The 18803-nt window shown below is 39.9% G+C and overlaps 2 protein-coding genes across 3 annotated transcripts in view; both read right to left on the bottom strand.

Moving 5' to 3' along the window:
* Positions 1-1311: 1311 nt before the first annotated feature.
* Positions 1312-9619, bottom strand: pttg1ipa (PTTG1 interacting protein a). The gene is made up of 7 exons (XM_056427126.1): positions 9370-9619; positions 8541-8593; positions 8153-8261; positions 7395-7497; positions 5478-5543; positions 2787-2833; positions 1312-2069 (listed from the first exon to the last, which is right to left on the bottom strand). The coding sequence occupies exons 1-7, from the start codon at positions 9455-9457 to the stop codon at positions 2035-2037; spliced, it is 501 nt and encodes a 166-aa protein (XP_056283101.1). The 5' UTR covers positions 9458-9619; the 3' UTR covers positions 1312-2034.
* A 494-nt stretch (positions 9620-10113) lies between these two features.
* myo10l1 (myosin X, like 1) overlaps positions 10114-18803 on the bottom strand; it is a 46300-nt gene continuing 37610 nt past the window's right edge. For both annotated transcript variants that reach the window (XM_056426924.1, XM_056426925.1), the window contains exons 34-43: positions 18655-18775; positions 17150-17298; positions 16575-16723; positions 16288-16495; positions 16026-16162; positions 15811-15934; positions 14779-15129; positions 13849-14025; positions 13553-13744; positions 10114-12974 (exon numbers count right to left, since the gene is read on the bottom strand). In XM_056426924.1, coding sequence (XP_056282899.1) covers positions 12870-12974; positions 13553-13744; positions 13849-14025; positions 14779-15129; positions 15811-15934; positions 16026-16162; positions 16288-16495; positions 16575-16723; positions 17150-17298; positions 18655-18775 — 1713 coding nt within the window. In that variant the 3' untranslated portion in view covers positions 10114-12869. The remainder of the gene's footprint in view (positions 12975-13552; positions 13745-13848; positions 14026-14778; positions 15130-15810; positions 15935-16025; positions 16163-16287; positions 16496-16574; positions 16724-17149; positions 17299-18654; positions 18776-18803) is intronic.

Raw genomic sequence — 18803 nt, 5'->3', positions numbered from 1 at the left:
GTGCTGTGAAAAATAACGCGTTAACTCAGTTAATTCAATTTCAGGTTTAACTAGTTTTTTTTAAAACGCATTTAACGCATGCGCAGAATGAGCTTCCAATCCGTCTGTTGTTGGTTGTCGTGACGAAAAAAAAGTCACTTGCAAAATGAGCTTCCAATACACCACTTCAATCTGAACTCTGTCCGCTCTCATGCAGACGGTCTGTTCATCGGTAATGATCCTTCCGCAGGTTCACCTCCGGAAACCTTGTTACGACTTTTACTTCCTGTCGATCAGGGTCTCAACACGTCGATCGCGACCTGCCAGTCGATCGCGGCGTAGTGTCGGTAGATCAATGACATTAAAGAGATTGGCCCGCCCCCTGACATGTTCTCTAGAGCACGTCTTTGTTCTTTTATTAAACCAAACGTCTGTTGTTGATCGTATCTCCACAGCAGCATGTCATTTCTGTCTCTTCGCGTTGCGTTAACACTTATCGATCTCCGTCTCGCGCGCCACAGAGCTCCGTGCGCGCGCATCGGGACCGAGCAAAAGTCACTTGTCAATCTGTCCACCTGTCCGGGCCGGTGAGGTTTCAGCTTTGCAGCGGTGTCCCCGCCGTCCCTTTCATCACGGCCCAGTTCATGAAGAAAACCCACACAGTCAGTTTGCCTCAGCAGCTGCTAGAGGAAGACTAGAGGCCTTTAGATGTATCATGGTGGAGTTAATGGTTGACAAACAAGAGAAACATGTTCTGTTTAACCCTCCTGTTACCTTTACATTTACGAACATATTTTACCCTCGGGGTCAATTAAAACCTCCAGAAAATTATTAGAATTAATATTGCTTCCCAAGTTTAAGTGTGAGGTACTTTATGTTTGTTTGTTGACTACCTAAATAGCCCTTTAAATAAATAAAGAAGTTGATATTTCTTATATGTTTGACACAGTGAAAAACAGCCTGGGGTCAAATTGACCCCAAAGAACACCGACATTAAACATTGAATGGGGTCAAATTGACCCGAAAGGTAACAGGAGGGTTAAACATTCTGTTTAGGATGAAGATGTATTAATGTTCCATATGGAAGAAAACTGCTAAATAACTGCTGAGTTGCAGCACCATTGAATAGAAGAATGTATAAATGTATATATCCGTCTTTTGTCATAAATCTCTATGTTCTCACAAAATATACCGAGAATATCGGTAATATGTGATTAATCATGATTAATCCACAAAAACCTGTGATTAACCCGATTAAAATTTTTAATCGTTTCACAGCCCTAATAAAAACGTAATACAGGAAAAACACAAGCAATAAAAGTCCAGCACTAATTAAATAATGAATCCGGTCGTTTATTTGGCATGTGTGTTTTTACAGGATACACAGGCTAATGTATAATTATGCAAACTCATCAACATTTCGGATCAACACATTCAATATTCAATAATTTAATGATTACTTTATAAATTCTAGAAGCAAGGGTGACGATTTATTGATTTCAGTAAAGCATACAGCAGTACCACAATAAAAATGGCCTCCTTCATTTTGAAGAGTTAAGTACATTTGGAACAAGAGAAGAAAACACAAAGTACAACAATAGAACAGATTATTTTCGAAGTGTATCTCTAAATTAGCAGCAACTCAGAAAGGCAAAACAGATTTGCAGATGCAACAGATTTAAGAACGGAAAAAAAAATATGTTCCAGCAACCAAACTGGATCATTTTCCATTCTGTACAATTAAACTTAAAAGTTAACCCTAATAAATAGTATAACTGATAGCAAGAAAGATAGACTATCATTATTTTGCAGAACACTGCCGTCTCTTATGTCATAACATTGAACAACACATTCTTATTTATTGGCTGGCGAAAGCCAGACGAGCCGACATACCTCCATCTATAGATATCAAAACAACTCTCACTTTTCTGAAATTTTCTTAGTTGTAGTTTACATGAATGATCATGTCTGCCGGTCGTGTTTTTTAATATCCGTTGCGTGAGCGGTCAGAGTTCAGGAAAAACAGAAGGTACGTGGTGTAGGCCTACATCCTCATTAAAATTTGGAGTATGGATTTTTCCCACTAAGACCTGGAGAAACAACACAATCAGTAGTCATACATTGATTTAAGAAAGTAGTCTGAGATTATGGGGAATGTTGTTTTCTTAGATGCAAAGCTACCAACAGAAGCTGGTTAGCTTAGCTTAGCACAAAGACTGGAAACAAGGGGAAACAGCGAGTCTGGCTCTGTCTGAAGATACAGGAATTTGCCAACCAGCGAGTCTTAGGTTCACTTCTTAACGTGTTGTATTGCGTTTGTTTAAATCCAAAAACCAAAGTGTAAAATCGACACACTTGAGGGCATCATAAGGTTGCTTGGAGACTTCAGGGAGTAACTGCAGCGCAACATGTTGTGGAGTTTGTGTGAGGTGGAAACAAAGATAATATACCGTCTTAATTCATGGTCTTTAGAGGTAGACTTCTTTGGACACAGCCAGGTTAGCCGTTTCCTCCCGTACCCAGTCTCTATGCTAAGCTATGCTACTGGCAGCTTCATATTTACTACACATATAGGATCAGTGTAATTCTTCTCATCTCAAGCTTTGACAAAAACTCATAAGCGCATTTTCTGGAGCATCTGACTTTTTCTTTAGTCATCTTTGTCAAGCGTAAACCAAGGAAACAGAGTCATCTCTTTTTGCAGTTTTTAATTAATCCTCCCATCAAAAGTTCAGAAGCCCATATTTATGACCATATTTAAGCCCGCATTTAGGGGCAAAAGTGTGTCAGCAAGGGAGAGCGCTCACCATATTTCGTCCTGATGTTGTCATGTCTCTGTTTCATTTCTGCCCTCCTGGAATGACAAAGCAATCTCTTCAGACACCTAAAATGCATGTGGCCACAAACCAGTTCTGACAGTTTGACGTGTGCGTTTGTTGATTCCTGTGAAGGAAACCAATCGTATCACGACAAAAAATGCAACATGGTCAGCTAGTGCATCAGATTGTAAAACACAAGACTATTAAGAGACTACCAGGGAGAACACAGGGGAAATATTTAACATGCACCCCAAGATGTGCATAGATGCAATATATGAATACATTTACTGTATATTGGGTTTTTATATATATACATACATATATATAGACATTCATATATATACATATATACATAAATATATGTATATACAGGACTGTCTCAGAAAATTAGAATATTGTGATAAAGTTCTTTATTTTCTGTAATGCAATTAAAAAAACAAAAATGTCATGCATTCTGGATTCATTACAAATCAACTGAAATATTGCAAGCCTTTTATTCTTTTAATATTGCTGATTATGGCTTACAGCTTAAAAAACTCTAAAATCCTATCTCATAAAATTTTAATATTTCCTCAGACCAAGTAAAAAAAAGATTTATAACAGCTGAGTGTTTGTCAAGGCTCAGGAAACCCTTGCAGGTGTTTCGAGTTAATTAGACAATTCAAGTGATTTGTTTAATACCCTACTAGTATACTTTTTCATGATATTCTAATATTTAGAGATAGGATATTTGAGTTTTCTTAAGCTGTAAGCCATAATCAGCAATATTAAAAGAATAAAAGGCTTGCAATATTTCAGTTGATTTGTAATGAATCCAGAATGCATGACATTTTTGTTTTTTTAATTGCATTACAGAAAATAAAGAACTTCATCACAATATTCTAATTTTCTGAGACAGTCCTGTATATGTATGTATATATATATGTATGTATGTATATATATATATACACATATATATTTATGTATATATATATACATATATATATATATGTATATATTAGTGCTGTGAAAAATAACGCGTTAACTCAGTTAATCCAATTACAGGTTTAACTAGTTTTTTTTTTTAACGCATTTAACGCATGCGCAGAATGAGCTTCCAATCCGTCTGTTGTTGGTCGTTGGGACGAAAAAAAAGTCACTTGCAAAATGAGCTTCCAATCCACCACTTCAATCTGAACTCTGTCCGCTCTCATGCAGACGGTCTGTTCATCGGTAATGATCCTTCCGCAGGTTCACCTCCGGAAACCTTGTTACGACTTCTACTTCCTGTAGATCAGGGTCTCAACACGTCGATCGCGACCTGCCAGTCGATCGCGGCGTAGTGTCGGTAGATCGCATGACATTAAAGAGATTGGCCCGCCCCCTGACATGTTCTCTAGAGCACGTCTTTGTTCTTTTATTAAACTAAACGTCTGTTGTTGATCGTATCTCCACAGCAGCATGTCATTTCTGTCTCTTCGCGTTGCGTTAACACTTATCGATCTCCGTCTGGCGCGCCACAGAGCTCCGTGCGCGCGCATCGGGACTGAGCAAAAAAAAGTCACTTGTCAATCTGTCCACCTTTAGATTGTATCATGGTGGAGTTAATGGTTGACAAACAAGAGAAACATGCTCTGTTTAACCTCCTGTTACCTTTACATTTACGAACATATTTTACCCTCGGGGTCAATTTGACCCCAGCAATTAAAACCTCCAGAAAATTATTAGAATTAATATTGTTTCCCAAGTTTAAGTGTGAGGTACTTTATGTTTGTTTGTTGACTACCTAAATAGCCCTTTAAATAAATAAAAAAGTTGATATTTCTGATATGTTTGACACAGTGAAAAACAGCCTGGGGTCAAATTGACCCCAAAGGACACCGACATTAAACATTGAATGGGGTCAAATTGACCCGAAAGGTAACAGGAGGGTTAAACATTCTGTTTAGGATGAAGATGTATTAATGTTCCATATGGAAGAAAACTGCTAAATAACTGCTGAGTTGCAGCACCATTGAATAGAAGAATGTATAAATGTATATATCCGTCTTTTGTCATAAATCTCTATGTTCTCACAAAATATACCGAGAATATCGGTAATATGTGATTAATCATGATTAATCCACAAAAACCTGTGATTAACCCGATTAAAAATTGTAATCGTTTCACAGCCCTAGTATATATATACATATATTTATGTATATATATACACATATATATATTTATATATATATATATATACATACATATATATACACATATATATATGAAAATAAATAACAGTGGGGCAAAGCAGCATGGATGAGGGAAGTGTGAGTTTTTAGCTCATGCTGGAGCATTCTCTGTGTCCTGGATACCTCTTCTTATGTAGTCTATGGGATAAACATGTGAATATTACACGATGGAGAGCTTACTAAAGGATGTGGCAGTGAGGAGAGGGGGAAGCGTTAACTGCACATCGACGCACCGCTCGCAAGTTTCAGTCAAGATGCGGCCCGATATCAGACTTTATGTTTCACATCGTTACCAACAATTTAAACTGCAAATGTAAGTCCGCGTTGTGCTTCTGAGGCTCCTTGTGGAGATGGACGACGTCTCTTGGAACATCTTTCTGCACGGGGGATTTACCTCTCGATAAAGATGCACTCGCAAAAGAAGGAACCAGGTCAGCCTTGAAACTTGAGACACTGTTTTTCTCACCTTTCCTCCTGCTTGGTTTTCGTCTTATTTTCCTGTTTGTCTATCTTGGCCTCCGTCCTTTTGGATCTGACACACAACCACAAGAACAAACGTTTGTGTTATTGATAGACAGGACACAAGAAAGTACACAGTTTGTGTTGAGAGTGCAGAAACCTCAAAAAGTAACTACACGCCAAAGCTGACCGAAAAGTACGGTCTGTGGCCATATTATCATGTTATCACATGACGAGACCAAATTATCACGACATGACAAAGTGACAGTGTCATCCAACCAGGATTGACCATAAAACCTGAACATAACTATCTCAAACTTAAAGCCTATACTGACATCAGGACAGCAGGAAGTCTCTACACCTTCCGCCGGAAACAAAAAACACATCTTTTCCGACTATATCTGGATTAAAACACAGATTAGCACTTCAGTGGCACTTAAATGGCTCTTTCTCATGTTATTACTCATGTTATTACTTATGGTATTACTCATGTTATTACTTATGTTATTACTCATGTTATTACTTCTGGTATTACTCATGTTATTACTCATGTTTTTACTTATGGTATTACTCATGTTATTACTTATAGTATTACTCATGTTATTACTCATGTTATTACTTATGGTATAACTCATGTTATTACTTATAGTATTACTCATGTTATTACTCATGGTATTACTCGTTATTACTCATGTTATTACTCATGTTATTACTCATGTTATTACTCATGTTATTCCTTATGGTACTTTTGTAGTTTGACTTTCTTGAAGAAATGTTACTTTCTGTATTCTTGTTGTTCTTAGTTTGTACTCTTGGTTGATGCACTTATTGTAAGTCGCTTTGGATAAAAGCGTCTGCAACATGACATGTGATGTAATATATTGATAACTGACAAAACACAGATACAACTCTCTCGTCATCAAACAGACTTATTTCCAACTACAAATCCGTGGGGATCTACCACCGCCGCCATTCTACAGACTAAAGCGTGTTGAGAAGGTGAAATACAGCTGCATATCTCAGAAGGTCAAATATTTATGGAAACATAATTGAAAGGGGTTGAGTAAGAGAAACGGGATCAGAGTTAAACATACAAAACTCAGGAAGCAGATTACCCACAAAACCTGATATACATCAAAAGAATTCAACCATTTACTGTAGATAAGTTTTTACTTCTCACGAAATGTGTGACTTAGGAATTGTTCTCATTGAAATACCACTTGTTGTTATTGTTAGTGCGTATCCTATTTTATTCATTTCACTCGAACAGACGGGTTTCCCTCCTCCTTTAGCATGAACACATAATGAGTGAAGTCGTATTTGTTTCCTATAACAAAAGGCCATCGTATACAGGACTGTCTCAGAAAATTAGAATATTGTGATGAAGTTCTTTATTTTCTGTAATGCAATTAAAAAAACAAAAATGTCATGCATTCTGGATTCATTACAAATCAACTGAAATATTGCAAGCCTTTTATTCTGATTTATTGCTGATTATGGCTTACAGCTTAAGAAAACTCAAATATCCTATCTCTAAATATTAGAATATCATGAAAAAGTATACTAGTAGGGTATTAAACAAATCACTTGAATTGTCTAATTAACTCCAAACACCTGCAAGGGTTTCCTGAGCCTTGACAAACACTCAGCTGTTATAAATCTTTTTTTTTACTTGGTCTGAGGAAATATTAAAATTTTATGAGATATGATTTTAGAGTTTTCTTAAGCTGTAAGCCATAATCAGCAATATTAAAAGAATAAAAGGCTTGTAATATTTCAGTTGATTTGTAATGAATCCAGAATGCATGACATTTGTTTTTTTAATTGCATTACAGAAAATAAAGAACTTTATCACAATATTCTAATTTTCTGAGACAGTCCTGTAAGTACTCTATACATGCAGTTGTGTGATGCAAACACTTACCCAGAGTTCCCACACTTGCAGCAGCAGAACAGGCAGACCAGGAAGGCGATGATGAGAATCCCACCAAATACGGACAAGGTGATTATCAACGTCTGGAAGTTCACTGCAGACCGAGGCAGAGAAACACAATGACCAACGACTTCCTTCCAATGGCACGATCACACATATCACTCTGATCTCTGCATGTACGTTTCAAGGTGACTTCAATGTACCGCAGCACTCTCAACCTCTTGTGATGGTCGATTGTAATGTTATTCTTAGAATTTGAAAAAAAAACAGTCCACAAGTCCTAAAATCAGCATGCACAAAAATAAAATGTAAATATTTGAAGTAGTTCTTGTTTCAAAATGTTGAATAACCCATGTTCAACATGGGTTATTAAACATTCTCCTGCACTCTGACTTTGAGGTGCTTGATAAGACTCGTTCCTTTGTTATCTTGTTTGAATTTGGCTACTACGACCTTGAAATATGACTGTATGAGACTATTGGTGTATGTATGCATGCATGCGTGTATATATTTAAAACAATGTATTATTACAGTACCCTAAAACTATAATATGTACTTATTTACAGGACCTAAATGCCTTAAATGAACATATTTTCATTGATCTAATTCTGTTTCTCTTGCCGTGCCATTTTAAAAAGATGTCTTTTTGTGAGCTTTAGTTTACGACCTCTCTTCCAGAAGTTTTTTACGAATGCATATCTGTATATGGAGATATAAACGTGTGTGTGTGTGTGTGTGCACTCTCTTACTCCAGCAGAGCCCCCAGCGTGCGTCATACAGTGGGCAGAGTGCGTGGGGTGGAAGGATGGTCTTCACTGGATACGTGATACACCTCTTGTTTGTGATGCACCACAGGCACTGTCAGAATGTACAAACACAAAATCGCTTCAATAACATTTGAACAAGCAATGTATGGTAAAGTATTCAGGGAAAATAATATAATACACACAAAGTAGAAAACAGAGGAGGAGGAGATTAGGAATGGATGACGGATTAGTTACTCCCCAAACCAGTCTAACAGGTGTGAAGGTGGAGCCACTGGCTATTTCCTCCACCCAAAACAAAGATCTTCTTCCACCTAGAATATTTATTTTCACCCAGCCACACTCACACACTCACACACCCCCCCAGATTTACCGTCACATTTTTTAGACAATCCTGGCAGTTCGTCGCGTTCTTCGCCTCACAAGCTGTGGGGGGGTAAAGGGTAAATAAGGGAGTGAACTCAGTCAACATGGGAGCTGTCAGAGTTCCAACAATGTGGCTTCACAAGAGAAAGTTGTCCAATATGAGCTGGAAACACCATGAGAAGCAGATTAAATGTGGCCTGTGGGGTTCTTAACGACTCCTAATCCTCCTGAGGCATTTTCCATGGAGACACATCCCAGTGAACAGGCTTCAGACCAGTCACGCTATCAGCTGACTGCACAGGAGAACAACATCTCGGTGGGTGTAACAGGAGACCATGTTTCTGTCTAATTAAAAGTGTGAACCGTCTCGTTCTTTTGCAGTGGGCTTGTTTGTTGCTCCAGGTTTTTTTATTCTGAAACAGAAATCCTGAGACATTGTTCCTGCTGAGGTTAAAAAAACAACAACACAAAGATATGGAACTAACAAAGGCTCAAGCATATAGAGCTGATATAGCCTGAACCAATATGTTCTCTATATTATGATAAAATACACTTGAACCAGAAAATACAAACAAGGGAATATGATACAGGACTAAAACAGCTCAAACATGAAGTGTTTTAGTTGCTCTGTATCCAGTTTCATTCTGATTATTCAACAAAGTGAAGCTAAAACAATACAGTCCTAAAAAGAGAACGAATATTGTAACTCATGGACAAAGAAAAGCTTCACTAAAGCAGGTGAGGATTCGTAAAGCAATTACAGTACAAATGGAGATGTGATTTTGAGCAGCCATTGATTCCTCAGCCGCCTCAGAGTCACGGATCCCCTCTCCTACCTTGGCCAGGTGCGGAAGTCTGAGCGAAAGCAGTCACCAGACCCAAGAGGAGCAGGAGAGAAGCGGCGGCGATCCGAGAACCCATCATCCAGCCGCTGAGACGCAGATTATTCCAAATGCTCGTGCTGAGACTTTTCGTCTGGGAAGAATTGGAAAAACCCGTGAGCTCAGAAACCGGAAATGTTTTGGATGCTGAAACTCGAAAAGTGAAGTTGCCGAGGAGGAACCAAACCCTGAATCTCGACGCACATTACGCAGCAGCGACAAGAGGGAGGGAGGCGTGTGTGCGCGCGTGCGTCTGCGCAGTCTTGTCTTTTTAATCAGTTGGCTAGTACTTTAGATACTGAAGTTAAAAAAACCAAGGAAGCAGTATAACAAATACTCCCTTGCAAGTAAAAGTCCTGCATCCAAAGTGAAACAAATTAATACGTAAAAATGCCTTCTCTCATTTTTCTATATATCCATGAGTGGTATCAAAACTATATATATATATATATATATATATATATATATATCTATATAAAAATCTTATCCTAAAATCTCAAACTGTTCCTTTCATCTGGAAAGCAACTATCAAGCTGTTACCTAAAAATAGAGGTATGTTAAGTATAATGTTGCCCCCTGAAATGCAGAGGAAGTATAAAGTAGCATAAAGGGGAAACATAAATGGACCATAGTGCTGAAAGGAAAGTCCTTAGTTCCTTAGTTTATGTGTCAAAATAAATTCACAAAGACGACATGAAATAGAGGACAATAATTCCAATAATTTATTAAAGCATAATTTTGTAAAGCCAGTTACAAATGAAAAAAGAATAACACACGTATCTCTCTCTCTTTCTCTTTTCTTTTTTTTCATAACCAGCACAATGTTTAATATGTAAATGATGATAATAAGCATAACGTGAGAAAGGAACGGAGCCCCACCTCGCCGCCTGCGGCTGATAACAGGACCCGCTGTGATGAAGTTGCCCTTGGAAACAGATTTGCGATCAGAAAATTGAACTTCAATTTATTGTGGATGCTGATCACATTTCAGCATCACGGGGAAACTTCTTCCTCCTCAGTGCAATATCAGTGACAGACAGAACCATAGATGTAAAATAACTGAGCAGACAGGTTCCTCCTGAATTATGGCTTGTGGGTTCTCTGGTTTTCTTCTCATTTTAGCCCAAACTAAAATAACCTCAAGTTAAAAAAGGAACCTGTCAGAGAGTTCTGCTTATTCTAACTCGAGGCAGGATCCCAGCGGGACATGCAGCCAGGGCCGAAGATACCGTTGATGACTCTGAGGTCATGTCCTTGGTGTTCTTGTGGAAAGGGAGTTTGAGTCCAACTTTACATGAGAATCTAGCAGGCCATAACTAAATATTGACAACAAAAACTAGTTTCGGGAACCTTCCCTAAAAACAAATGAGATAATAAGTTGAACCACCTCTGGATATTAGAGTTTTCTTTACTTAATGGTAATCCAGTTTTAATATTTGCTTCAACACTTTGTTTACAAAGATGTGTTATCACGATGCTGCTGTCTCTCTGCGGTGTGTCTGATGAAATAACTGACTTCACTTTCAGTCCAAAAATATACACATACACACACACACACACACACACACACACACACACACACACACACATGACTGTCAGCATTCTCAGTGCACAATTAGAACCACCTCTGAGCCCATATCCTCACAGTGTCTTATCTGTTCCTCTTACACTGAAAAAAATTCGAATTTTTTTGTACACATTATCCTCCCAAACACATCTTGCAATACATACAGTACAAGAAGAATGAAATAACGCCTAGCCCTAATAATCCCATGCTTTTCCATTTAACTCACAATCACGACACCATTCTTTGCAAAGGTTAGTCATGTAAATACGTCTTATTTCCAAGGAATACACTCATTACAAACACTTCTCTTTTCACTTTTCAACTGTTACACCATAAATACACTCTCTCTCTCTCTCTCTCTCTCACACATACACACACACACACACAGCAGCAGCATTCCAGACACAGCACTTCAGGGTGGTTAAGATAGCAGAGGACATACAGTACAGTAATACTAGTAGTATTAGTAATAAAAGTCATATGTTCAGAAACAAATTGGAAACACAGACACACTGGCGCTCTTATGCATTGTTTTTCAAGTCACTGATCTTAATAAAGAAATAAAGTGAATAGCATGAGCACACAAGATATATACAATATTGTATATGGCTCCAATTACTGCCGCAGAGTGAGTCCCACAGGTAACAACAATGATAAACTCATTAAAACACTGGAAACATGACCACCACAGCAGCCCGTCTCAATATAGTCTGTGTTTTTTACTATTAAATTCTCTGAGTCACATTAATGGCACAGCCAGTGAATGATGAACAGTGTTGTCATCATATTCAGAAATACAGTGGTCATTATTCACACCATTCACTTGCATGTATTTTACACGAGAGGTGTCACATTGCATTTAGTATGGCATCTATATACTGTACAGTGGAGTGGCCACTGAAAGATTCAATAATAACTCTTATAATGCGTGATATACAGTATAAAACAATGCATGTTGGTTCAGTTTATGTGTACATGTGTGTGAATATACAGTAGATATATGTAGTGTGTGTTAAATGTATACATAGATAGGGACATGTTTGGACTCATACTATATGGTTGATATTGCTCTCTTTGTCGAGTTAAACGTGACCGCAGAGCCTCCAAAGCAAAACCTCTACTGTTTTTTCCCTCAAGAATATCTATTTGATATTGTTCAGAAATATGTAAACGCCGTTTCCTTTGGCTTGGTTTTCTCCTTGTGGCCACACGGTGGCGCTGACGAGTGAACACCGAGCTCAGTTTCCCCTTTAGAAGAACCACCACTGAGTCCTTTTTCTCAGTCATGAACAGATGTGACACCGCTGATGAACGACAGAGAGAGAAAGAGAAAACGACAGAGAGAAAGCAAGAATCTAGCATAACGACTCGATACCGACGGCAAACAAAAGGTGCAACAGGAGCGAGGACACGCGACGGGAAAGAGAGAGACTCTGGAAATTGGAGGAGTGAGAAAGAAAGAGATTTAACTGAGAAAGTGTGGCTTGGCAGTGCACTGAGGGAGGGTGGGGGGCACTTGGGACGGACTGGGATCGGACGGCTGAGTTGTGCTTGTGAGTTTCGTCCAGAAAGGGAAGCGGAGAGGAGTTCGGCGTGTGCTTGAACATCGACATGCAGGACTACAACTGGCAGGTGATGAATTTGAAGAGGCCGTCCCGGAACACAGGTTCTTCTCATTGTCATGCGTGTAAAAAGATCCCTCTCCCCTCATCACGGGTGAGACCCAGGCCCAGTAGAGTGTGCATTTTTTCTTCAGAGTCCGCCTCCATCTCGTCCATCGCTCTTCTCTGAGGAACAGCTGCCGGTGCGACTGCCTCCATCACAAAACTACCAACCGATGCGTCTCGAGGCGCCGGCCGCCCCGGGATGAACCGAGGGCTCGGACCGATCACCTGACCCAGGAACTGGTTATGCTGGTCACCGACATGATGCTGCAGCGCTTCTTTACCACCATGTTGATGTAGGCCCTCATGATTTTGGTGATCTCCCCGACCTAAAGAGAGAAATCATGTGGTGGGTTAATATGTGTCCGGATATCGCTGGGATTAAATAATCATGTGACGGCAAAATTAAAGAGGTAGTCGTATAGCAAATTTAAATTTGCATTTACATAACGTTAGTGGATTGAAAAGAATGAAAACAAAAAAATAGAAAATCAGCAACAGGGTCTCAAAGAAGTGGGTCAATCAGACAAATAAAAAGTCCTCTCCGATATGAAAAATAGAAAAACAACACTTAAAATACAACTAAATAACAAAAATGACGAGAGTGTCACGCCGGCACCGACTTAATGATTTTATTTACTTTCCAAGTCGGATCCATCAGGTCAAAAGATAAAATAATGTTGACCTTTTCATGACCTTGACCCGATCAATCCCAAAATCTAATCAAATGGTCCCCGGATAATAACCAATCATCCCACCAAATTTCATGCGATTCGGTTTAATACTTTTTGAGTTATGCGAGGAACACGCATACAAATAAATAAATGAATAAATAAATAAATACACAGCGATCAAAACATAACCTTCCGCATTTTCAATGCGAAGGTAATAATGAATGAAGACTCACAAGCGGCGTCTCGAAGAACATCTCCCTCTCGTCCACGATCACCTTGTAGGTGCACGGCTGCGACGCCCCGAAGAAGGTGATGTGTTCGTACTGGAAGGTCTCCAGCGGCTTCGGCTCCCCGCGCTTGTACACGGACACGTTGTCAGCGCTCACGCTCAGCCACAGGTCGTGAGGGAAGCCGCCTTCTTTACACTGGAGAACGCAGAGGAAGCGCAGGAGAAGAGAAGAGAAGACGTTTCTCTTCGGGTACCTTTCTACAAACCTCTGCGATTCATCATCTCCTCTCGTTTTCTCACCTCCACATCAAACAGAGTGGATCCGTATCCAGGCCACTCCTTGACGACGCTCATGTATTTGAGCATGGCCTGATGCTGAGGCGTGCCCTGCAGCCGGGTCCACTTCTCCAGAACACTGGTCCGTGTGGCCGACGTCTCCTCCTTCACCCACATCTCCAGCATCTGCTCCTCCTCCACCTGCAACAGCAAGGAAACACTTTCACCCGCTGGAAATTAACTCTGGTCACTGCCTTGTGTATATATTTCGTTTCCTCTGTATATTTAGAATTTTAGTATTAGTATTTAGTATTGTTGTTGTGTTTTGTGATTTATTTTAGATGTATTATTAATGCTCTAATGTCCACCCGCTGCTATGATCCTGAAATGTGGGACTAATATAGGAATATCTAAACTAATCTAATCTATCCATGAAGAACACTCTAACTATCAATCGGATGGACAGACGGTCAGAAAGCGATCCAGTTTCTTGGGAGGTCCATCCGTCATTTAGTAAACCAGATGTTAATTTACTGAGTTTATGGGAATTCAGCAGAATGCATCAATCCATCACGGCCGACTGAAAATTATTTGAAACTGCAGCTGGAAAACGACAGCTCCGAATAAAACAACAGAATGCATATCTCTGTGTGGATGGAGTAAAATGATGGACGTCCAGTTCACCAAGATCTCCTGAGCCTCGACTACCTCAAGCAGATGGCTTAGCCGACACTATTTAACATCAAGCATGAATCATTGGTTTAATAATTTAATTGATGAGCTCAGAAAATTACATATTTCTGTCATGTAATGTTGAAAAATATATTGTGAATGAACTGAACTTTTTAAATATTAATTGTACTAATTGGAAGACATATTTTGTGAAGTTCTTTGAAACCCGAGTTGTGTACTTCTTTGCAATAAATGGGCCAAAGCTTTCCTTCCACCACTGACCTTCTGCTTCTTCAGGGACCCGGTCTTGAAGCTCCTCCTCAGGGTGCCGTCCAGGAAGCTCGGGGTCCTTCGTTTCTCGACCCCGGCCCCGACACCTCCCTGTAGTCCTGCGATTCCTTTCCCATCTCCTGCTCCTCCTCCAGCTCCTCCGGCCCCACCTGCTGCCCCAAGGCCCGGCTTGGTGGAGTGGACGATGCGATTGCGGAGACGTCCGATGGGATAAACGTTCCCCAGGCTCCAGCCGGCCCTCCCCGCCCCGTCGACGTGGAGGTACTGCAGGCGTAAAGCGGCCAGGTGCTGCAACGTCTCCTCTGAGCCCGGGAAGTGGCCGCTTATCAAAACCTCATGAGCCTGAGAGACAAAACGAAGACTTTCATCGAGTTCATTTCGTCACGGCAAGTAATACACTGATTTAATAACATTACATTCCCCAATATAGATGTGAAACATCACTTAATGGATCACATATGGTGAACAGAGGCTCTTAAACATTGAGCTTTTCGGATAATTATTCTTTTCTAAAACTTCAAGGCAACCAAATTTGCTTTGAAGAAATTATTACATATACATTTTTTTAAATTTAACTTGCAGAAAGAATAATTGGTAATAAATCTGTCTACCACAGTCAACAATCGGTTCACTTTTATTTTATTTTATTTTTAAATTATAAGACAATACATAGACATAACACCTAGAGGACGACGAAACAGTGGACACAACATCATGAAGTCAGAGTATTGTGGAAAAAAGAAAGAAAGAAAGAAAGAAAAATGCAGGTGTACATGTGTGCATGTGAGTTTAAAAAAAAAGAAGTTTATCAATCGGTTCACTTGATAAAGCCCCAATTAATTGTGGATCAATCCAGATGTTCTCCTTTGCCACAAACCTATATGGATTTATGAAATGAACTCAAGTAATCACGAGTACTATTAATGTTCAGAGAGAAACACATGACCCCGTTTAAATTGTGAGAAAGTAATGAGCAATGAATAACTCGTTCCTTCTTTTCAAGTGTTGTGTGTGAAAGCTCACCTGCTCAAACATGAAAGCAAACTCCACTCCTTCTTCTGGCATGCTCTCTATGTCCAAGAAGCAGTAGAGCTTGAAGTAGAGTTTCCATTCTCCTTCCTCCTCCTCTTCTTCACTACCTGCCAACCTGATCAAGCAACGCCATTGATTAAAACACTCCACTAGCCCATTGGAAATACCTCTAAATCCGCATTTAGACCATATAGAGATATGCATACCTCTCAAACTTAGCCAGAACATCGGCCACGATCACTCTGCTCTCCAAAGCTCGGTCTGTGCAGGCGTTGTGCTCAAACAGAGAAAACAGGTTCTTGCTCTCCTCCATCGCCAGACCTCGGATCAGCTTCTCCACAACCTGCGACATCAAGACACCCACCAGTTTGTAACCGCACTACAGTTCAAGCCCCGGCTCGTGTACAGGGTCATAAAGTGAGTGAGAGGAGGACGCGTCACTTTGTGGGAGTGTATTCATGTGTGCACCTCTCCAGCCGTGGTGTGCGAGTTGATGGAGATCTTGCAGGAGCCTCCTCCGTGGCAATAGACGGTGGTGCTCATCTCCTGTCTCGCCAGCAGGGCGGCGATCTCCTCCTGAGAGGGAACAAACTCACGAGCCTTGGTCTTCTTCAGGGATTCCCCGACGAAGCTGGTGTAACGCTCGATCTCCGTGCCGGGATAACGCTCTCGCACCCTGAGTGGGATCATAATTGTTACACAGTCACTCGATGAGGGATTCATCGCCCCAAAAAAGCCCATTCCATCATGCAGACCTCTTGAGGTGGAAGCGGAGGTATCTGAGGATGACTCGACTGGGCAGGAAGGTGCAGCTCATGCAGGTGAGAAGATGCCAGTGTGCCCGATTGGCTGGGCTGTTGGGCTGAGGCACGTGATTGGTCTGCTTGATCACCTGACAATATACCTGAAACACAGAAATGCGTTGGGGGTTTTCTGATTAAATCAACATTAAATGGCAAACAAACATGTCAGACTTCTGAAGAAACATATTTACTATATTATTATATACATAATCTTAATATATATATATATATATATAAATATACACATTATATTAAGATACACTACGCACCACTGTTTCTCCATTAAAAAAACTACAAGAATAAGAATAATATAATAACTTTATTTATATAGCACCTTTAAAAATAATGTTTACAAAGTGCTCCACAGACAAATGGAATAGCAAGAAACCAATATTACAATTAAAAATATATATTAAAATTAGAATAAAATTAAAATTAAAATTACAAATTAATTAAAAACAAAATTAATTAAAATTGAATTAATTAATTAATAGTTCTACATTACAAATACTCAGTAGATAAAGCACCTCATCCCTGAGAGGGCGCAGGTCCTGGCAGGTCTGCAGGATGCCCTGAATGATGGGCACCGTGTCTGCCAGCGTCTCCATCTCCTGCAGCGAGTTGAAGACCCGCACCGCCTCATCCTGCAGGCTGGCATAGCCCTGCTGCCGTTGAACTGCACACAGAGGAACAGCAACAGGTGGACAGAAACAGAAAAGAAGAAGGAACAACATGTGGCTTATGGATATCACCAGATATGACGATATGGTACCATCATTGATATTCAGCCAAAACTCTGTTCTTTATCTTTCTTTCTTTTTATTTGTGCATACAGTTACATTGAAATGCCTGGGTTTGACCTGCAAGGTTCAAGGTTTTTTTATTTGCCATCTGTGCCGAGACCAGCAGGCCAGACACATCGGAATTATTTTTGCAGTGCTCTCCAAGTCAACAGAGGTACAAAAACAAACACACTATAATAATAATAATAATAATAATAACAACAGGAATAATAATAGAAATATAAAAAAGTATTTTGTTTAAAACACTGTACAAAAACACACTGTACATAGTGTGGTAAAAGTATATACAGTATTAAGTACGGGAACAGGTTATCAACTTAAAAAAGGAGAGTGCAGAGATAATAAATAGGTAAGTAGGCTAGTGCTGTACCTAGCTTGTAAAAAGAAAGAGGGGGAAGGGGACAGTTATATGGGGATATTGCACATGTTCAGATGTTGGGGGAAGGTTGTGTAGGATATTGCACTGATTGTAGTATTGCACATTTTTTTCACATTTCCACAGAGTGCACATTTCTCAATAGTTCTGTTGTGCCATCAGTCTGACTGTGGCAGGGAAGAAGCTGTTGCAGCATCCTGCATGGGAGCTCTTAGTGTACAGGTGTAAAGGTGTTTAGTGTTAGGTTGTAATAGTTTATTTTGATAACATCTGCAGAGGTCTTATGTTTTAAATTAATACATATAAAAAGATATTATAATAGAAAATATTAGGGAGAATATTGATATTGTTATTAATGTATTATGAAGCATAGGGGTAATGTTTACTCTATGCAAATGTAAATGGCAAGAATTAATGTATATTGCATGAGAGTGACTATGTTAGTATTATAGATTGACGAAGCCGGTTGAATTCCGTCGAGTGACTTACAATAATAACGGACTTTTATTGTGAAAGTGACTTTAATGCGGACAATAACAAGACGGGACTCTTATTGTGAAAATACTTGTTTAGCGACTTGACCGGAAGTGACGTTTTGACCGGGCCGGGGACATTGAGTATAAAACTCAGTGGATTAGAGAAATCGGCTCTCTTCCACAGGTATTCTCGACGCCGGAAGGAGGGCGGAGGAGCCGATGAGGACCACGATCGTGAGGCCTTGAATGTTTGTTTACCCTTCCTGCCATTAAATGTTGAGAACTTAATCCACGCGCGTCCGGAAGCCTGTTTTCCATCATTTGCGAAGTGCCCAGTTTCAGAAGTACTTAACATTAGGTTGCTGAGTTCTACTTACGGCTGGGTACCTCTCCGTAAGGGAGCGGCAGCAGAGGGGAGTGCAGAGGATGCTGAGTGTATCTGAGGATGGGGTTCCTCCTGTACATCTGCTCCACGATGTCTGGGTTCACACTGTTCTCCTGAGGGGTCGAGAAGAGGTCAAATCCA

Source organism: Pseudoliparis swirei, chromosome 11 (genome assembly GCF_029220125.1).
Source record: "Pseudoliparis swirei isolate HS2019 ecotype Mariana Trench chromosome 11, NWPU_hadal_v1, whole genome shotgun sequence".
Lineage (NCBI taxonomy): Eukaryota > Metazoa > Chordata > Actinopteri > Perciformes > Liparidae > Pseudoliparis > Pseudoliparis swirei.
This window is presented reverse-complemented; position numbering and strand designations above follow the sequence as displayed.